The 22,463-nt window shown below is 44.8% G+C and overlaps 2 protein-coding genes across 6 annotated transcripts in view; both read right to left on the bottom strand.

Moving 5' to 3' along the window:
- Positions 1-4,170, bottom strand: part of mamdc2a (MAM domain containing 2a) — a 38,746-nt gene extending 34,576 nt beyond the window's left edge. For both annotated transcript variants that reach the window (XM_062024172.1, XM_062024173.1), the window contains exons 1-2: positions 4,014-4,170; positions 3,824-3,949 (exon numbers count right to left, since the gene is read on the bottom strand). In XM_062024172.1, the coding sequence (XP_061880156.1) occupies positions 3,824-3,949; positions 4,014-4,041 (154 nt within the window). In that variant the 5' untranslated portion in view covers positions 4,042-4,170. The remainder of the gene's footprint in view (positions 1-3,823; positions 3,950-4,013) is intronic.
- Positions 4,171-9,331: 5,161 nt separating this feature from the next.
- Positions 9,332-22,463, bottom strand: part of pias2 (protein inhibitor of activated STAT, 2) — a 37,062-nt gene continuing 23,930 nt past the window's right edge. For all 4 annotated transcript variants that reach the window (XM_062025380.1, XM_062025379.1, XM_062025381.1 and 1 more), the window contains 5 exons: positions 20,709-20,842; positions 16,746-16,965; positions 16,558-16,688; positions 16,447-16,484; positions 9,332-11,418 (listed from right to left, as the gene is read on the bottom strand). In XM_062025380.1, coding sequence (XP_061881364.1) covers positions 11,200-11,418; positions 16,447-16,484; positions 16,558-16,688; positions 16,746-16,965; positions 20,709-20,842 — 742 coding nt within the window. In that variant the 3' untranslated portion in view covers positions 9,332-11,199. The remainder of the gene's footprint in view (positions 11,419-16,446; positions 16,485-16,557; positions 16,689-16,745; positions 16,966-20,708; positions 20,843-22,463) is intronic.

The following is a 22,463-nucleotide window of genomic DNA, read 5'->3' as shown; positions in this document are numbered from 1 at the left end:
ATTAGTAGTATTTAAAAGTATTTGATGACGTACTAGTATGACTATTTGTAGTATTTAAAAGTATTTGATGACATAATAGTATGACTAAATATTAGCTGTATTTAAAAGTATTTGATGACATAATAGTATGACTAAATATTAGCAGTATTTAGAAGTATTTGATGATATAATACGACTAATTATTAGCAGTATTTACAAGTATTTGATGACATACTAGCATGACTAATTATTAGTAGTATTTACAAGTATTTGATGACATACTAGTATCCATCCATCCATCTTCTTCCGCTTATCCGAGGTCGGGTCGCGGGGGCAGCAGCTTAAGCAGGGAAGCCCAGACTTCCCTCTCCCCAGCCACTTCGTCCAGCTCCTCCCGGGGGATCCCGAGGCGTTCCCAGGCCAGCCGGGAGACATAGTCTTCCCAAAGTGTCCTGGGTCTTCCCCGTGGCCTCCTACCGGTCGGACGTGCCCTAAACACCTCCCTAGGGAGGCGTTCGGGTGGCATGCTGACCAGATGCCCGAACCACCTCATCTGGCTCCTCTCCATGTGGAGGAGCAGCGGCTTTACTTTGAGCTCCCCCCGGATGGCAGAGCTTCTCACCCTATCTCTAAGGGAGAGCCCCGCCACCCGGCGGAGGAAACTCATTTCGGCTGCTTGTACCCGTGATCTTGTCCTTTCGGTCATAACCCAAAGCTCATGACCATAGGTGAGGATGGGAACGTAGATCGACCTGTAAATTGAGAGCTTTGCCTTCCGGCTCAGCTCCTTCTTCACCACAACGGATCGATACAGCGTCCGCATTACTGAAGACGCCGCACCGATCCGCCTGTCGATCTCACGATCCACTCTTCCCTCACTCGCGAACAAGACTCCGAGGTACTTGAACTCCTCCACTTGGGGCAGGGTCTCCTCCGCAACCCGGAGATGGCACTCCACCCTTTTCCGGGCGAGAACCATGGATTCGGACTTAGAGGTGCTGATTTTCATCCCAGTCGCTTCACACTCAGCTGCGAACCGATCCAGCTAGAGCTGAAGATCCTGGCCAGATGAAGCCATCAGGACCACATCATCTGCAAAAAGCAGAGACCTAATCCTGCAGCCACCAAACCAGATCCCCTCAACGCCTTGACTGCGCCTAGAAATTCTGTCCATAAAAGTTATGAACAGAATCGGTGACAAAGGGCAGCCTTGGCGGAGTCCAACTCTCACTGGAAATGTGTCCGACTTACTGCCGGCAATGCGGACCAAACTCTGGCACTGATCATACAGGGAGCGGACCGCCAAAATCAGACAGTCCGATACCCCATACTCTCTGAGCACTCCCCACAGGACTTCCCGAGGGACACGGTCGAATGCCTTCTCCAAGTCCACAAAACACATGTAGACTGGTTGGGCAAACTCCCATGCACCCTCAAGGACCCTGCCGAGAGTATAGAGCTGGTCCACAGTTCCACGAACAGGACGAAAACCACACTGTTCCTCCTGAATCCGAGGTTCGACTATCCGGCGTAGCCTCCTCTCCAGCACACCTGAATAGACCTTACCGGGAAGGCTGAGGAGTGTGATCCCACGATAGTTAGAACACACCCTCCGGTTCCCCTTCTTAAAGAGAGGAACCACCACCCCGGTCTGCCAATCCAGAGGTACCGCCTCCGATGTCCACGCGATGCTGCAGAGTCTTGTCAACCAAGACAGCCCCACAGCATCCAGAGCCTTAAGGAACTCCGGGCGGATCTCATCCACCCCCGGGGCCTTGCCACCGAGGAGCTTTTTAACTACCTCAGCAACCTCAGCCCCAGAAATAGGAGAGCCCACCACAGATTCCCCAGGCACTGCTTCCTCATAGGAAGACGTGTTGGTGGGATTGAGGAGGTCTTCGGAGTATTCCCTCCACCGATCCACAACATCCGCAGTCGAGGTCAGCAGAACACCATCCTCACCATACACGGTGTTGATAGTGCACTGCTTCCCCTTCCTGAGGCGGCGGATGGTGGTCCAGAATCGCTTCGAAGCCGTTTGGAAGTCGTTTTCCATGGCTTCCCCGAACTCCTCCCATGTCCGAGTTTTTGCCTCTGCGACCGCCGAAGCCGCACACCGCTTGGCCTGTCGGTACCTGTCCGCTGCCTCAGGAGTCCTATGAGCCAAAAGAACCCGATAGGACTCCTTCTTCAGCTTGACGGCATCCCTCACCGCCGGTGTCCACCAACGGGTTCTAGGATTACCGCCACGACAGGCACCAACTACCTTGCGGCCACAGCTCCAATCAGCCGCCTCGACAATAGAGGTGCGGAACATGGTCCTTTCAGACTCAATGTCCAGCACCTCCCTCGTGACATATTCAAAGTTCTTCCGGAGGTGGGAATTGAAACTCTCTCTGACAGGAGACTCTGCCGGACGTTCCCAGCAAACCCTCACAATGCGTTTGGGCCTGCCAGGTCTGTTCGGCATCCTCCCCCACCATCGCAGCCAACTCACCACCAGGTGGTGATCGGTAGAAAGCTCCGCCCCTCTCTTCACCCGAGTGTCCAAAACATGAGGCCGCAAATCCGACGACACAACTACAAAGTCGATCATGGAACTGCGGCCTAGGGTGTCCTGGTGCCAAGTGCACATATGGACACCCTTATGTTTGAACATGGTGTTTGTTATGGACAATCTGTGACGGCACAAAAGTCCAATAACAAAACACCGCTCGGGTTCAGATCTGGGCAGCCATTCTTCCCAATCACGCCTCTCCAGGTTTCACTCTCGCTGCCAACATGAGCGTTGAAGTCCCCCAGTAGAACGAGGGAATCACCCGGGGGAGCACTATCAAGTACTCCCTCGAGTGAATCCAAAAAGGGTGGGTACTCAGAGCTGCGGTTTGGCGCGTAAGCGCAAACCACAGTCAGGACCCATTCCCCCACCCGAAGGCGGAGGGAAGCTACCCTCTCGTCCACCGGGTTGAACTCCAACATGCAGGCTCTGAGCCGGGGGGCAACAAGAATTGCCACCCCAGCCCGTCGCCTCTCACTGCCGGCAACGCCAGAGTAGAAGAGAGTCCAGCCCCTCTCGAGAGAACTGGTTCCAGAGCCCTTGCTGTGCGTCGAAGTGAGTCCGACTATGTCTAGCCGGAACTTCTCCACCTCGCGCACTAGCTCAGGCTCCTTCCCCCCCAGCGAGGTGACGTTCCACGTCCCAAGAGCTAGCTTCTGTAGCCGAGGACCGGACCGCCAAGTGCCCTGCCTTCGGCTGCCGCCCAGCTCACATCGCACCCGACCTCTATGACCCCTGCTATGGGTGGTGAGCCCATTGGAGGGGGAACCCACGTTGCCTCTTCGGGCTGTGCCCGGCCGGGCCCCATGGGGACAGGCCCGGCCACCAGGCGCTCGCCATCGTGCCCCACCTCCGGGCCTGGCTCCAGAGGGGGGCCCCGGTGACCCGCGTCCGGGCGAGGGAAATCTGGGTCCATAGGTTTTATTTTTCATTGAGGTCTTCGAGCTGCTCTTTGTCTGATCCCTCACCTAGGACCAGTTTGTCTTGGGAGACCCTACCAGGGGGCATAAAGCCCCCGGACAAGATAGCTCCTAGGATCATTGGGACACGCAAACTCCTCTACCACAGTAAGGTGGCAGCTCAGAGAGGAGTATGACTAATTATAAGTAGTATTTACAAGTATTTGATGACATACTAGTATGATTAATTATTAGTAGTATTTACAAGTATTTGATGACATACTAGTATGACTACAAGTATTTTGATGATATTATTAGACTTCTTCTGTGCTTTTGATGGCAAAACAAAAACAAAAACCCGGAGGAAGTATTTTGCGCAGTACTCCACCTTGTTGATTGATGTTCCAGTTGTCATGCGGAGGTGGTGAAGTATATCCGCAGGTACTCCTGTCAAAAGTACAAGATCCAGGTAGTACTTCCTGCAGCGTCGGCAACATTTCTCTCAGCAGTAAAACTGCAAATACACAAGAACATCCTCATATTTCAGCGCGAGTACTGCAGTATTTGGGAGTACTTACCTTGCAGGGTCAAAAACACCAACTTCATGGCTGCAGCCAATCCTTCACTCCTTGCAGTACTTCAACTACTTTGCAAGTTTTTTTGGGGGGTTTTTTTTTTAACGCGCAGAGCAAAGAAAGTGAAGAAAAGCGAAGGAAAGTGAGTCACGCGCGACAAACGTCACGGACGCGGAATGGAATGGCAAGTACAAGTAAAAGTAAAAGTACACAGACGAGTATGACAGCGAGTACAAGTTAGAGTACAAATACAAGTATGACTACAAGTATAAAGAAATGAAAATATGAATACAAATGTGAAAGAGTGCTGCCGGGTGGAGGGGGGGGCGGGAAAAAAGCCACGCCACGAAGATGACGATGAAAAACAAACAAAGAATACTGAAATTAACAAGTACAAATATTTGTGCCACATATATTGATGTTTATTTCCATGTATTTGTAGGTCGCAGTAACACCGCGCTGCTATTTGCCGCCGCTAGAGGGCAGCCTAGCACACTTAGAGCGAGTACGGACTTTCAGGGTGGGTCCTAAAAATAGCGCTCTGTGGTCACGTGATGTTTTTTGTTTTGTTTTGGACCAATCAGAGGGGATGGCCAGGCAATCTCTTCAATGATTGGTCAAAAGGCTACCGGGCGCCATGTTTGGTCGCGGCTTTCTCCTTCGTTGAATGATCAATAACTTTTATTGTTTGAAAAAGGTACAAATAGTCAGTCAAAAGTTGACATACGCTTGTAAAGAACATAATGTCATTTCTACAACTCTTATGTTTTTGGTGATAGAGTGATTGGAGCACATACTTGTTGGTCACAAAAAAAACATTCATGAAGTTTGGTCATTTTATGAATTTATTATGGGTCTACTGAAAATCTGCTGGGTCAAAAGTATACATACAGCAATGTCAATACTTGGTTACATGTCCCTTGGCAAGTTTCACTGCAATAAGGCGCTTTTGGTAGCCATCCACAAGCTTCTGCTTGAATTTATGACCACTCCTCTTGACAAAATGGGTGCAGTTCAGCTAAATTTGTTGGATTTCTGACATGGACTTGTTTCTTCAGCATTGTCCACACATTTAAGTCAAGACTTTGGGAAGGCCATTCTAAAACCTTCATTCTAGCCTGATTTAGCCATTACTTTACCACTTTTGACGTGTGTTTGGGGTCATTGTCCTGTTGGAACACCCAACTGCGCCCAAGACCCAACCTCCAGGCTGATGATTTTAGGTTGTCCTGAAGAATTTGGAGGTAATCCTCCTTTTTCATTGTCCCATTTACTTTCTGTAAAGCACCAGTTACATTGGCAGCAAAACAGGCCCAGAGCATAATACTACCACCACCATGCTTGACGGTAGACATGGTGTTCCTGGGATTAAAGGCCTCACCTTTTCTCCTCCAAACATATTGCTGGGTATTGTGGCCAAACAGCCCCATTTTCGTTTCATCTGACATCACATGGACAAAGAGAAGACCTTCTGGAGGAAAGTTCTGTGGTCAGATGAAACAAAAATGGAGCTGTTTGGCCACAATACCCAGCAACACACTACCGTTCAAAAGTTTGGGGTCACCCAAACAATTTTGTGGAATAGCCTTCATTTCTAAGAACAAGAATAGACTGTCGAGTTTCAGATGAAATTTCTCTTTTTCTGGCCACTTTGAGCGTTTAATTGACCCCACAAACGTGATGCTCCAGAAAGTCAATCTGCTCAAAGGAAGGTCAGTTTTGTAGCTTCTGTAACGAGCTAAACTGTTTTCAGATGTGTGAACATGATTGCACAAGGGTTTTCTAATCATCAATTAGCCTTCTGAGCCAATGAGCAAACACATTGTACCATTAGAACACTGGAGTGATAGTTGCTGGAAATGGGCCTCTATACACCTATGTAGATATTGCACCAAAAAACAGACATTTGCAGCTAGAATAGTCATTTACCACATTAGCAATGTATAGAGTGTATTTCTTTAAAGTTAAGACTAGTTTAAAGTTATCTTCATTGAAAAGTACAGTGCTTTTCCTTCAAAAATAAGGACATTTCAATGTGACCCCAAACTTTTGAACGGTAGTGTATGTTTGGAGGAAAAAAAGGTGACGCCTTTAATCCATACTTGCCAACCCTCCCGAATTTTCCGGGAGACTCCCGAATTTCAGTGCCTCTCCCAAAAATCTCCCGCGACAACCCATCCATCCATCCATCCATCTTCTTCCGCTTATCCGAGGTTGGGTCGCGGGGGCAGCAGCCTAAGCAGGGAAGCCCAGACTTCCCTCTCCCCAGCCACTTCGTCCAGCTCTTCCCGGGGGATCCCGAGGCGTTCCCAGGCCAGCCAGGAGACATAGTCTTCCCAACATGTCCTAGGTCTTCCCCGTGGCCTCTTTACCGGTCGGACGTGCCCTAAACACCTCCCTAGGGAGGCGTTCGGGTGGCATCCTGACCAGATGCCCGAACCACCTCATCTGGCTCCTCTCCATGTGGAGGAGCAGCGGCTTTACTTTGAGCTCCCCCCGGATGGCAGAGCTTCTCACCCTATCTCTAAGGGAGAGCCCCGCCACCCGGCGGAGGAAACTCATTTCGGCCGCTTGTACCCGTGATCTTGTCCTTTTGGTCATAACCCAAAGCTCATGACCATAGGTGAGGATGGGAACGTAGATCGACCGGTAAATTGAGAGCTTTACCTTCCGGCTCAGCTCCTTTTTCACCACAACGGATCGATACAGCGTCCGCATTACTGAAGACGCCGCACCGATCCACCCACTCTTCCCTCACTCGTGAACAAGACTCCGAGGTACTTGAACTCCTCCACTTGGGGCAGGGTCTCCTCTGCAACCCGGAGATGGCACTCCACCCTTTTCCGGGCGAGAACCATGGACTCGGACTTGGAGGTGCTGATTCTCATCCCAGTCACTTCACACTCAGCTGCGAACCGATCCTGTGGGAGCTGAAGATCCTGGCCAGATGAAGCCATCAGGACCACATCATCTGCAAAAAGCAGAAACCTAATCCTGCAGCCACCAACCTGGATCCCCTCAACACCTTGACTGCGCCTAGAAATTCTGTCCATAAAGGTTAGGAACAGAATCGGTGACAAAGGGCAGCCTTGGCGGAGTCCAACCCTCACTGGAAACGTATTCGACTTACCGCCGGCAATGCGGACCAAGCTCTGACACTGATCGTACAGGGAGCGGACCGCCACAATCAGACAGTCCGATACCCCATACTCTCTGAGCACTCCCCACAGGACCTCCCGAGGGACACGGTCGAATGCCTTCTCCAAGTCCACAAAGCACATGTAGACTGGTTGGGCAACCTCCCATGCACCCTCAAGGACCCTGCCGAGAGTATAGAGCTGGTCCACAGTTCCACCACCAGGACGAAAACCACACTGTTCCTCCTGAATCCGAGGTTCTCCCGATTTCCAGCCGGACAACAGGCACGCCCCCTCCAGGTCCATGCAGACCTGAGTGAGGACAGCCTGTCGTCACGTCCGCTTTTCCTCCATATAAACAGCGTGCCGGCCCAGTCACGTCATAACATCTACGGCTTTTGGAGAGTGCACAACTGCGCACACAACAAGAAGGAGACTAAGCAGAAGAACGAAGAAGAGACCGTCATGGCGACGACGAGTGACAGAGAATAGAACGAGGATGGACAATTCAACCCTAACCTCACTCCTCTCCTGCAAATTAAATTTCACAGATGCTGCCCATACCTATGCTCCTTCAAAGGCTGTGCTACTGGCTGCAAAGCATTGCACTTTCAAATACAACAATGAGTAGAGCAGTGTTATGTGTGTTATGTGTACACAAATGAACACTGAAATTCAAGTATTTCTTTTATTCATATACATATATATATACACTACCGTTCAAAAGTTTGGGGTCACATTGAAATGTCCTTATTTTTGAAGGAAAAGCACTGTACTTTTCAATGAAGATAACTTTAAACTAGTCTTAACTTTAAAGAAATACACTCTATACATTGCTAATGTGGTAAATGACTATTCTAGATGCAAATGTCTGGTTTTTGGTGCAATATCTACATAGGTGTATAGAGGCCCATTTCCAGCAACTATCACTCCAGTGTTCTAATGGTACAATGTGTTTGCTCATTGGCTCAGAAGGCTAATTGTGCAATCATGTTCACACATCTGAAAACAGTTTAGCTCGTTACAGAAGCTACAAAACTGACCTTCCTTTGAGCAGATTGAGTTTCTGGAGCATCACATTTGTGGGGTCAATTAAACGCTCAAAATGGCCAGAAAAAGAGAACTTTCATCTGAAACCCGACAGTCTATTCTTGTTCTTAAAAATGAAGGCTATTCCACAAAATTGTTTGGGTGACCCCAAACTTTTGAACGGTAGTGTATATATATAAAATATATATATATATATATATATATATATATATATATATATATATATATATATATATATATATATATATATATATATATATATATATATATATATATATATATATATATATATATATATATGAATTCACTGAAAGTCTATATATTTTTATAACCCCACGCCCCAATCTCCCAAATTCGGAGGTCTCAAGGTTGGCAAGTATGCTTTAATCCCAGGAACCCCACGCCTACCTTTAAGCATGGTGGTGGTAGTATTATGCTCTGGGCCTGTTTTGCTGCCAATGGAACTGGTGCTTTAAATGGGACAATGAAAATGGAGGATTACTTCCAAATTCTCCAGGACAACCTAAAACCATCAGCCCGGAGGTTGGGTCTTGAGCGCAGTTGGGTGTTCCAAACTTAAATGTGTGGACCATGCTGAAGAAACAAGTCCATGTCAGAAAACCAACAAATTTAGCTGAACTGCACCAATTTTGTCAAGGGGAGTGGTCAAAAATTCAAGCAGAAGCTTGTGGATGGCTACCAAAAGCACCTTATTGCAGTGAAACTTGCCAAGGGACATGTAAGCAAATATTAACGTTGCTGTATGTATACTTTTGACCCAGCAGATTTGGTCACATTTTCAGTAGACCCATAATAAATTCATAAAAGAAACAAACTTCACGAATGTTTTTTGTGACAAAAAACTCAAATCACTATCACAAAAAATATATGAGTTGTAGAAATGATTGGAAACTCAAAGCAGCCATGACATTATGTTCTTTAAGAGTGTATGTAAACTTTTGACCACGACTGTATGTCCTATTTATTATTGGATTGTACTGCTTTTATATGTATATATTTGTGTTTTTACTGAAATTGAATGACGTGTGAGAAAAAATAAGTAATACAATCGGAAAAAAAGTCTGAATGAATAATTGACACTAAAAGTAAAATGTTTATTTCAAAATATGCATCTGCTCATGGTTTTTGCTTCATTTAAAAAAGCATTAAAGACTAAAAGCGTATTTAGTTGTATCACTGTACCCAAAATGTCCACCTTAAATTACTGCAATATCTTCTATAACATACATTAAAAAGTATGAATATATTACAGCTTTTATTTTGAAAGAGGACAATTTCCAGTACTAATAAAAACAAAAAAAATCATAACTATTATATTGTTGACCCAGATATAAGAACAATATTTTTCATGACAGAATAATCGTGTTTACAACTACAGTGAAATATTTCATTATCACTTTTACAGCTGTGTCCAAGTGTGTGAGTGACCGGAAGAAAAGCTCAGACTCCTGCTGGAATAATCTACATTGGCATTTGAAATTTCATGAGGACATTGTAAGTCATTTAGGACTTTCATCATGTACATAAAAAAAAGGATTATTGCCGTCCGTAAAGTGTGTTGTTATACTCCTATTTCAGAGGAGGTACATTCATAATAGAGGATGTCAAACACGTAAGCATGACGTATAAAAGCTATTTTCTATGTGGAGAAAATCAAACGGTAGATGCATTTATGCATGCAGACGTGAGCATTCATCAATACAATCCATCATCATTCATAAGGAATATGGCCGAGAGCAAGGATTGACTGTTTTATGCTGAGACCAGGAAGAACAAGTTGACATAATAATGTATCAAAATCCCTTGTACAGTATTTGTTCAAAGTACACTTGGCAGTAGTACAAGTGTTGCAATACAACATTCAAAATAACTTTTACCACTATTTAGCAAATATTTGAGTTTGTCCAAAAATATTGGGACGGTGAGTTTACCTTTTTTTTTTTTCTTTTTTTTTTTTACTGTACACTGAAAACATTTGTCATCAAAATATGATTTTATTTCCAGAAATGTGGATGTGATACACATGACTTGTAAGATCACGTCTGATATGATTCATTATGAACTCATTAAAACCAACTCGACATGAATCAGAACTACTGTCAAGTTATTAAAACTACTCCAATTAAAATTGATAGGAAGTTATTTTTATTCTCATTAAAATTGACAGGAAGTTATAATTATTCTCATTAAAATTAACAGGAAGTTAAAATTATTGTCATTAAAATTGACAGGAAGTTATAATTATTATCATTAAAATTGACAGGAAGTTATTTTTATTCTCATTAAAATTGACAGGAAGTTATTTTTATTCTCATTAAAATTGACAGGAAGTTTTAATTATTCTCATTAAAATTGACAGGATGTTTTAATTATTCTCATTCAAATTGATAGGAAGTTATTTTTATTCTCATTCAAATTGATAGGAAGTTATTTTTATTCTCATTCAAATTGATAGGAAGTTATCATAATTATTCTCATTAGAATTGACAGGAAGTTTAAATTATTCTCATTAAAATTGACAGGAAGTTTTAATTATTCTCATTAAAATTGACAGGAAGTTTTAATTATTCTCATTAAAATTGATAGGAAGTTATTTTTAGTCTCATTAAAATTGATAGGAAGTTATTATAATTACTTTCATTAGAATTGATAGGAAGTTCTATTAACTTCCGTCATCCAAACTTTACGCTATTATTTTGTTGGGGTTGTACTTCCTGCGCCTTCAACAAATGCTAATTTTGCACAGCATGTGCTCAGGAGAACTGAGGCAGTGCTGCAAGAGAGGTGGTTCAGACATGATTTAGTGATTGAAGCTGTACACGGATTACTCTACGTGTGTCTTTAGTAAATGATGGCATCAAAGATGAAAAAAAATATCTTCTTACTGTTGCTCCAATAAGTTGATGGAAAAAAAAAAAAAAAGCTTTAGAAAAAGTTTGGGTTCAAAAAAAGTCCCCAGAAAAGAAAGTTTGAGTAAAAAGTCAGTCTAGTGAAATAATGTCAGATATGCTGTTGTCAGCACTTTGTGTCACCGTGACGACGTGGGAGGAGTCGTGGGAGGAGTCATGAATGGAGGTGGGGGTGCGAACGCTGGCGTCGTAACGACTGCTGGAGGCCACCAGGGCGGCGCTGGTGCTGGGAGAAGACACGCTCTGCAAACTGCTGCTCAGGTTTTCTAGAAACATCTGTGGCCTGTAATGCTAACAACACATTTATTCATATTATTATTAATAGTATTCATAATATATTCATCACTGTCATTCTAATCTGTGGTCTGTAATGCTAACAACACATTTATTTATATTATTATTAATAGTATTCATAATATATTCATCACTGTCTTTCTAATTTGTTAAGTTCAACCCTAAACATGAATAATGAGTACGATGTCAAGAGATGAGAAGGTCTGGTATAGGATGTGTCATGTGACCAAGACTCACCTGTACAAGATGTGTCATGTGACCAAGACTCACCTGTACAAGATGTGTCATGTGACCAAGACTCACCTGTACAAGATGTGTCATGTGACCAAGACTCACCTGTACAGGATGTGTAATGTGACCAAGACTCACCTGTACAGTATGTGTCATGTGACCAAAACTCACCCGTACAGGGAGAGTCATGTGACCAAAACTCACCCGTACAGGGAGAGTCATGTGACCAAGAGTCACCCGTACAGGGCGTGTCATGTGACCAAGACTCACCCGTACAGGGCGAGTCATGTGACCAAGACTCACCCGTACAGGGCGAGTCATGTGACCAAGAGTCACCCGTACAGGGTGTGTCGTGTGACCAAGAGTCACCCGTACAGGGCGAGTCGTGTGACCAAGAGTCACCCGTACAGGGCGAGTCGTGTGACCAAGAGTCACCCGTACAGGGCGTGTCATGTGACCAAGAGTCACCCGTACAGGGTGTGTCGTGTGACCAAGAGTCACCCGTACAGGGTGTGTCGTGTGACCAAGACTCACCCGTACAGGGTGAGTCACGTGACCAAGACTCACCCGTACAGGGCGAGTCACGTGACCAAGACTCACCTGTACAAGATGTGTCATGTGACCAAGACTCACCTAAACAGGGTGAGTCATGTGACCAAGACTCACCCGTAGAAGATGTGTCATGTGACCAAGACTCACCTGTACAAGATGTGTCATGTGACCAAGACTCACCTGTACAAGATGTGTCATGTGACCAAGACTCACCCGTACAGGGCTTGTCATGTGACCAAAACTCACCCGTACAGGGAGTCATGTGACCAAAACTCACCCGTACAGGGAGAGTCATGTGACCAAGAGTCACCCGTACAGGGAAAGTCACGTGACCAAGAGTCACCCGCACAGGGCGTGTCATGTGACCAAGAGTCACCCGTACAGGGCGTGTCATGTGACCAAGACTCATCCGTACAGGGCGAGTCATGTGACCAAGACTCACCTGTACAAGATGTGTCATGTGACCAAGACTCACCTGTACAAGATGTGTCATGTGACCAAGACTCACCTGTACAAGATGTGTCATGTGACCAAGACTCACCTGTACAGGATGTGTAATGTGACCAAGACTCACCTGTACAGTATGTGTCATGTGACCAAAACTCACCCGTACAGGGAGAGTCATGTGACCAAAACTCACCCGTACAGGGAGAGTCATGTGACCAAGAGTCACCCGTACAGGGCGTGTCATGTGACCAAGACTCACCCGTACAGGGCGAGTCATGTGACCAAGACTCACCCGTACAGGGCGAGTCATGTGACCAAGAGTCACCCGTACAGGGTGTGTCGTGTGACCAAGAGTCACCCGTACAGGGCGAGTCGTGTGACCAAGAGTCACCCGTACAGGGCGAGTCGTGTGACCAAGAGTCACCCGTACAGGGCGTGTCATGTGACCAAGAGTCACCCGTACAGGGTGTGTCGTGTGACCAAGAGTCACCCGTACAGGGTGTGTCGTGTGACCAAGACTCACCCGTACAGGGTGAGTCACGTGACCAAGACTCACCCGTACAGGGCGAGTCACGTGACCAAGACTCACCTGTACAAGATGTGTCATGTGACCAAGACTCACCTAAACAGGGTGAGTCATGTGACCAAGACTCACCCGTAGAAGATGTGTCATGTGACCAAGACTCACCTGTACAAGATGTGTCATGTGACCAAGACTCACCTGTACAAGATGTGTCATGTGACCAAGACTCACCCGTACAGGGCTTGTCATGTGACCAAAACTCACCCGTACAGGGAGTCATGTGACCAAAACTCACCCGTACAGGGAGAGTCATGTGACCAAGAGTCACCCGTACAGGGAAAGTCACGTGACCAAGAGTCACCCGCACAGGGCGTGTCATGTGACCAAGAGTCACCCGTACAGGGCGTGTCATGTGACCAAGACTCATCCGTACAGGGCGAGTCATGTGACCAAGACTCACCCGTACAGGGCGTGTCATGTGACCAAGACTCACCCGTACAGGGCGAGTCATGTGACCAAGACTCACCCGTACAGGGCAAGTCTTGTGACCAAGAGTCACCCGTACAGGGCGAGTCGTGTGACCAAGAGTCACCCGTACAGGGCGTGTCGTGTGACCAAGAGTCACCCGTACAGGGTGTGTCGTGTGACCAAGACTCACCCGTACAGGGTGAGTCACGTGACCAAGACTCACCCGTACAGGGCGAGTCACGTGACCAAGACTCACCTGTACAAGATGTGTCATGTGACCAAGACTCACCTGAACAGGGTGAGTCATGTGACCAAGACTCACCCGTAGAAGATGTGTCATGTGACCAAGACTCACCTGTACAAGATGTGTCATGTGACCAAGACTCACCTGTACAAGATGTGTCATGTGACCAAGACTCACCCGTACAGGGCTTGTCATGTGACCAAAACTCACCCGTACAGGGAGTCATGTGACCAAAACTCACCCGTACAGGGAGAGTCATGTGACCAAGAGTCACCCGTACAGGGAAAGTCACGTGACCAAGAGTCACCCGCACAGGGCGTGTCATGTGACCAAGAGTCACCCGTACAGGGCGTGTCATGTGACCAAGACTCATCCGTACAGGGCGAGTCATGTGACCAAGACTCACCCGTACAGGGCATGTCATGTGACCAAGCCTCACCCGTACAGGGCGAGTCATGTGACCAAGACTCACCCGTACAGGGCGTGTCATGTGACCAAGACTCACCCGTACCGGGCGAGTCATGTGACCAAGAGTCACCCGTACAGGGCGAGTCGTGTGACCAAGAGTCACCCGTACAGGGCGAGTCGTGTGACCAAGAGTCACCCGTACAGGGTGTGTCGTGTGACCAAGAGTCACCCGTACAGGGCGAGTCGTGTGACCAAGAGTCACCCGTACAGGGTGTGTCGTGTGACCAAGAGTCACCCGTACAGGGTGTGTCGTGTGACCAAGAGTCACCCGTACAGGGTGTGTCGTGTGACCAAGACTCACCCGTACAGGGTGAGTCACGTGACCAAGACTCACCCGTACAGGGCGAGTCACGTGACCAAGACTCACCCGTACAGGGCGAGTCACGTGACCAAGACTCACCTGTACAAGATGTGTCATGTGACCAAGACTCACCCGTACAAGATGTGTCATGTGACCAAGACTCACCCGTACAGGGTGTGTCGTGTGACCAAGAGTCACCCGTACAGGGCGTGTCATGTGACCAAGAGTCACCCGTACAGGGCGTGTCGTGTGACCAAGAGTCACCCGTACAGGGCGAGTCGTGTGACCAAGAGTCACCCGTACAGGGCGAGTCGTGTGACCAAGAGTCACCCGTACAGGGCGTGTCATGTGACCAAGAGTCACCCGTACAGGGTGTGTCGTGTGACCAAGAGTCACCCGTACAGGGTGTGTCGTGTGACCAAGACTCACCTGAACAGGGTGAGTCATGTGACGAAGACTCACCCGTAGAAGATATGTCATGTGACCAAGACTCACCCGTAGAAGATGTGTCATGTGACCAAGACTCACCTGTACAAGATGTGTCATGTGACCAAGACTCACCTGTACAAGATGTGTCATGTGACCAAGACTCACCCGTACAGGGCTTGTCATGTGACCAAAACTCACCCGTACAGGGAGTCATGTGACCAAAACTCACCCGTACAGGGAGAGTCATGTGACCAAGAGTCACCCGTACAGGGAAAGTCACGTGACCAAGAGTCACCCGCACAGGGCGTGTCATGTGACCAAGAGTCACCCGTACAGGGCGTGTCATGTGACCAAGACTCATCCGTACAGGGCGAGTCATGTGACCAAGACTCACCCGTACAGGGCATGTCATGTGACCAAGACTCACCCGTACAGGGCGAGTCATGTGACCAAGACTCACCCGTACAGGGCGTGTCATGTGACCAAGACTCACCCGTACAGGGCGAGTCATGTGACCAAGAGTCACCCGTACAGGGCGAGTCGTGTGACCAAGAGTCACCCGTACAGGGCGAGTCGTGTGACCAAGAGTCACCCGTACAGGGTGTGTCGTGTGACCAAGAGTCACCCGTACAGGGCGAGTCGTGTGACCAAGAGTCACCCGTACAGGGTGTGTCGTGTGACCAAGAGTCACCCGTACAGGGTGTGTCGTGTGACCAAGACTCACCCGTACAGGGTGAGTCACGTGACCAAGACTCACCCGTACAGGGCGAGTCACGTGACCAAGACTCACCCGTACAGGGCGAGTCACGTGACCAAGACTCACCTGTACAAGATGTGTCATGTGACCAAGACTCACCCGTACAAGATGTGTCATGTGACCAAGACTCACCCGTACAGGGCGTGTCGTGTGACCAAGAGTCACCCGTACAGGGCGTGTCATGTGACCAAGAGTCACCCGTACAGGGCGTGTCGTGTGACCAAGACTCACCCGTACAGGGTGAGTCATGTGACCAAGAGTCACCCGTACAGGGCGAGTCGTGTGACCAAGAGTCACCCGTACAGGGCGTGTCATGTGACCAAGAGTCACCCGTACAGGGTGTGTCGTGTGACCAAGAGTCACCCGTACAGGGTGTGTCGTGTGACCAAGACTCACCTGAACAGGGTGAGTCATGTGACGAAGACTCACCCGTAGAAGATATGTCATGTGACCAAGACTCACCCGTACAAGATGTGTCATGTGACCAATACTCACCCGTACAGGGTGAGTCATGTGACCGATACTCACCCGTACAGGGTGAGTCATGTGACCAAGACTCACCCGTACAGGGTGAGTCATGTGACCAAGACGTGACCAAGACTCACCTGGGGATCAGCTTGAAGTAGAGAAAATAAATCCAGACCTAGAGGAGAGAAGTGTGAGATGATGATCAGTATAAGGGAGAAAAAAGGAGTAGTTGGAGTGTGATGACTGACTCTGCATGTCAGTGGGTATGGTGGCCATGGCGGATGGGTGGAAGGGGACTGCATAGTCAGCCAGAGTGGGGGGAAGGTAGGAGGTGTCCAGGTTGTGAAGACGCATGGTGGAAGGTTGGTACGTCAGCACTCTGGTGAGAGAGGACAACATCACTAACTACAAACATCATGGTCTACTCCTCACTCACCCCTTGGCATGCATGTCCTCGTGTTTAGAGATGTACACACAGCGTTTCTTCAAAGGAGGATCTAAGCTTTTCTCTTCCTCCTCTTCCTCCTCATCGTCCTCGTCGTCGTCGTCGTCCGAGGAGGAGGAGGAGCTCTCCAGAGTCAGATCGATGACATCGGCCTTCTTGCTGGGGACGGACTCAGCACCGTGTGGGGGCGGCAAAGACTGGCGACAAGGAGCTGAAGACATAACCAACTCCATCATGCTCATCCAACAAGTGCTTGGTGTGCCACACATCTTATTGTTGCTATTGTTGATGTCTACTGGAGATATAAACATATGTCTACTAGAGATATAAACAATGACTTCATGTCACAGTAAACCCATAAGATCCACCAAAACATTTAGTCTTGCTTAAGAACTTTAGCTTCTTGCTTGCTTTGGCTTGTTGCTACCATCGGCTTCTTGCTACCATTGGCTTGTTGCTACCATCGGCTTCTTGCTACCATTGGCTTGTTGCTACCATCGGCTTCTTGCTAACATTAGCTTCTTGCTAGCATTGTTTTTTTGGTAGCATTGGCTTGTTGCTAGCATCGGCTTGTTGCTAGCATCGGCTTATTGCTAGCATCGGCTTATTGCGAGCATTAACTTGTTGCTAGCATTAACTTGTTGCTAGCATTAACTTGTTGCGAGCATTAACTTGTTGCGAGCATTAACTTGTTGCGAGCATTAACTTGTTGCGAGCATTAACTTGTTGCTAGCATCGGCTTGTTGCTAGCCTCGGCTTGTTGCGAGCATTAGCTTTTTGCGAGCATCAACTTATTACGAGCATTAACTTGTTGCTAGCATTGACGTGTTGCTAGCATTGACGTGTTGTTAGCATTGCATTGTTGTTAGCATTGCATTGTTGCTAGCGTTGGCTTGCTGCTAGCTCTGGCTTCTTGCTAGCATTGGCTTCTTGCTAGCATCGGCTTCTTGTTAGCATCGGCATCTTGATAGCATTGTTTTTTGCTAGCATTGGCATGTTGCTAGCATTGGCTTCTTGTTAGCATCGGCGACTTGCTAGCATTGTTTTTTGCTAGCATTGGCTTGTTGCTAGCATTGGCTTGTTGCTAGCATTGGCTTATTGCGAGTATTAACTTATTGCGAGCATTAACCTGTTGCTAGCATTGGCTTGTTGCTAGCATTGGCTTGTTGCTAGCATCGACTTATTGCTAGCATCGGCTTATTGCGAGCATTAGCTTATCGCAAACATTAGTTTATTGCGAGCATCACTTATGGTTAGAGACCGACATAACTTTGTTTTCCATGCATGGAAAAGAGTAAAGTGAGTGTGAAGGACAGTGCTGAAAAGAAGAAGTGGATGATATTGAATGAAGTACATTATCACACGGTACCACACCGGATCACATCACGCTTCAAATATCGCAGCTTCAAAATATTGCAGATTTTTATTTATTTAATTCCAAAAGGCATGTTTTGTTGTCAAAGGTTAAGGTGGTATTATTAAATAGGTGTATGATTGTTTGGTTGTCAAATGTTAAGGTGGTATTATTAAATAGGTGTATAGTTGTTTGGTTGTAAAATGTTAAGGTGGTATTATTAAATAGCTGTATAATTGTTTGGTTGTCAAATGTTAAGGTGGTATTATTAAATAGGTGCATAATTGTTTGGTTGTCAAATGTTAAGGTGGTATTATTAAATAGGTGTATAATTGTTTGGTTGTCAAATGTTAAGGTGGTATTATTAAATAGCTGTATGATTGTTTGGTTGTCAAATGTTAAGGTTGTATTATTAAATAGGTGTATAATTGTTTGGTTGTCAAATGTTAAGGTGGTATTATTAAATAGGTGTATAATTGTTTGGTTGTCAAATGTTAATGTGGTATTATTAAATAGGTGTATAATTGTTTGGTTGTCAAATGTTAAGGTGGTATTATTAAATAGCTGTATGATTGTTTGGTTGTCAAATGTTAAGGTGGTATTATTAAATAGGTGTATAATTGTTTGGTTGTCAAATGTTAAGGTGGTATTATTAAATAGGTGTATAATTGTTTGGTTGTCAAATGTTAAGGTGGTATTATTAAATAGGTGTATAATTGTTTGGTTGTCAAATGTGAAGGTGGTATTATTAAATAGGTGTATAATTGTTTGGTTGTCAAAAGTTAAGGTGGTATTATTAAATAGGTGTTTAATATTTGGTTGTCAAATGTTAAGGTGGTATTATTAAATAGGTGTATAATTGTTTGGTTGTCAAATGTTAAGGTGGTATTATTAAATAGGTGTATAATTGTTTGGTTGTCAAATGTTAAGGTGGTATTATTAAAAAGGTGTTTAATATTTGGTTGTCAAATGTTAAGGTGGTATTATTAAATAGGTGTATAATTGTTTGGTTGTCAAATGTTAAGGTGGTATTATTAAATAGGTGTATAATTGTTTGGGTGTCAAATGTTAATGTGGTATTATTAAATAGGTGTATAATTGTTTGGTTGTCAAATGTTAAGGTGGTATTATTAAATAGGTGTATAATTGTTTGGTTGTCAAATGTTAAGGTGGTATTATTAAAAAGGTGTTTAATATTTGGTTGTCAAATGTTAAGGTGGTATTATTAAATAGCTGTATGATTGTTTGGTTGTCAAATGTTAAGGTGGTATTATTAAATAGGTGTATAATTGTTTGGTTGTCAAATGTTAAGGTGGTATTATTAAATAGGTGTATAATTGTTTGGGTGTCAAATGTTAATGTGGTATTATTAAATAGGTGTATAATTGTTTGGTTGTCAAATGTTAAGGTGGTATTATTAAAAAGGTGTTTAATATTTGGTTGTCAAATGTTAAGGTGGTATTATTAAATAGGTGTATAATTGTTTGGTTGTCAAATGTTAAGGTGGTATTATTAAATAGGTGTATAATTGTTTGGGTGTCAAATGTTAATGTGGTATTATTAAATAGGTGTATAATTGTTTGGTTGTCAAATGTTAAGGTGGTATTATTAAATAGGTGTATAATTGTTTGGTTGTCAAATGTTAAGGTGGTATTATTAAAAAGGTGTTTAATATTTGGTTGTCAAATGTTAAGGTGGTATTATTAAATAGCTGTATGATTGTTTGGTTGTCAAATGTTAAGGTGGTATTATTAAATAGGTGTATAATTGTTTGGTTGTCAAATGTTAAGGTGGTATTATTAAATAGGTGTATAATTGTTTGGGTGTCAAATGTTAATGTGGTATTATTAAATAGGTGTATAATTGTTTGGTTGTCAAATGTTAAGGTGGTATTATTAAATAGGTGTATAATTGTTTGGTTGTCAAATGTTAAGGTGGTATTATTAAATAGGTGTTTAATATTTGGTTTTCAAATGTTAAGGTAGTATTATTAAATAGGTGTTTAATATTTGGTTGTCAAATGTTAAGGTGGTATTATTAAATAGGTGTATAATTGTTTGGTTGTCAAATGTTAAGGTGGTATTATTAAAAAGGAGTTTAATATTTGGTTTTCAAATGTAAAGGTAGTATTATTAAATAGGTGTTTAATATTTGGTTGTCATATGTTAAGGTGGTATTATTAAATAGGTGTATAATAGTGTTGTTTTGTTGGTTCCCCCCTATTATGTGTAGAGACTCCAGTTCCTACAGTTTGTGGTCACAGGATTGCTGTGTTGGTGTGTTGGCTCTAGGAACCAACACAAGTCTGGGAAAAAAAGCCTTCATTTGCTGCTCCATGTTCATGGAATGAAATACAAAAGGATCTGAGGTTACCTGAACTCATTCCTTTGGGGGAATTTCAGGCCATGTAAAAAGATGTAGAAGCTGTTTCTATTGGGCATTGTACTTGTTTGAATTGTTTACCTTTTTAACCGCTCCGGTTTTAGGTTGTTGTAGGTATTATGAAACCTGTTTTTGCTGCCCTCTTGTAAAAGAGTTTCATCTCAATGAGTTTTGACCTTGTCAAATCAAGGAACAGGGCAATGAAATCATGTACTCACATTCCACTTTGGCAAGCGATTGAGAGGAGACTTTCACCGCCTCCTTTTTCGGCCTCATGGGACACCAGGTACCGTCTTCTTGGAACTTGATTTCATCCACATCAGAACAGTCATTCAGGATCTCCAGGAATAAACTACATGAACACAACACCCACTTTAATACTTCAAAACAACTTGGGCGTTTGCTCTTTTGTCACCTGAATGTTGAATAATGGAGTTAAAAGCCACCAATGCATCAAATTATACGCTTGAAAGCCTCTGAATGATGTTTTTTTTTTTTTTTTTAACAGGGGGCCATTTGTGATATCACAGATTGACGGTCGTACTTTCTAAGCTGTCTGCCCGCCTCCTCGTCCTGTGCTGGCTGCAGGATTCGCCTCTAAACTCCGACAAATAAGAGGGCACTAAGGCTGAAACGACGCGTCGACGTAGTCGACGTCATCGGTTACGTAAATACGTCGACGCCGTTTTTGTGCGTCGACGCGTCGCATATTTACGTCACACTACCGTCATGGCGGAGCGCAAAGCAGACTGTGCGAGCGAGGGGGAAAAAATCACGCCAAAAGTGGTCAAAAGTGTGGGAGTATTTCAATACACGGCCTAATAATGTTGTTGTATGCACACTGTGTCGAGCGGAAATGGCCTATCATAGCAGCACAACGGCTATGAACGAACATTTGAAAAGAAAACCATCAACCATCAACTAGTCAATCGTCCGCGTGAGCATACGTTGTCATCATTACACAAAAACATGAATGTGTCATTTGTATCTGCTAGGGGTGTAACGGTACATGTTTTGTATTGAACCGTTTCGGTACGGGGCTTTCGGTTCGGTACGGGGGTGTACCGAACGAGTTTCTAAGCTAAAGCTAACTTTAGCTGCTAAAGTGTTAACAAGCTGCTTCGCTCCTTCTGCGGCTGCCTCTGTCTCAGCACGCAGCATTGTCCCACCCACACAACCATCTGATTGGTACACACAAAGCATTATCAGCCAATCAGCAGTGCGTATTCAGAGCGCATGTAGTCAGCGCTTCAGCGTGGAGCAGATAGGTGTTTAGCAGGTGAGCATCGGGCAGCGGACTCTCCCCAAATGATAATAAACACCTCCCAGTCAACTACTAGTAACATCACTATGAGCCCGTTGACCTTCTAGGAATATAAACTGGAGCTCAGCTCACTCGCAGTCCTGGCTTGAGGTGAAGGCTACCGGTAATTAGCTCTCAGTTCCAGCCACATCGACCCCTTCTGAGCGCCTATTTTCAGCTGCTGGGAATATTGTAAACAAGAAAAGAAGCAGAGCATGTAGACATGCTAACCTTTCTTCATTACAACTGTTAGTCACTCACTGGAATGAGTAGAATTGGTTATTGTGTACTGTGTTGGACTGGATGTTTATTTTGCACATTTTAAAAGCAATACTTAATGTTTACAGTGCTCCAGAATATTTAGATTGGCGCTTTTTTGTATTGGATGTTTATCTTTATTTTTGCACATTTTAGCAAATAAGCAATACTTTCACTTTTGTTGAAATGTTTACACTGTTGTTACAGAATATTTCTTTTTGCACTTTTTTGTATTGGATGTTTATCTTTATTTTTGCACATTTTAAAGCAAAATAAGCAATACTTTTACTTTTGAAATGCTTATACTATTGCAGAACATTAAGATTTGCACTGGATGTTTACTTTTATATTTGCACATTAAAAAGCAAATAAGCTACTTTTAATTTTGTTAAATGTTAAAAGTTATAAATGT

The sequence above is a fragment of the Entelurus aequoreus genome, linkage group LG17 (genome assembly GCF_033978785.1).
Source record: "Entelurus aequoreus isolate RoL-2023_Sb linkage group LG17, RoL_Eaeq_v1.1, whole genome shotgun sequence".
NCBI classification, from domain to species: domain Eukaryota; kingdom Metazoa; phylum Chordata; class Actinopteri; order Syngnathiformes; family Syngnathidae; genus Entelurus; species Entelurus aequoreus.
This window is presented reverse-complemented; position numbering and strand designations above follow the sequence as displayed.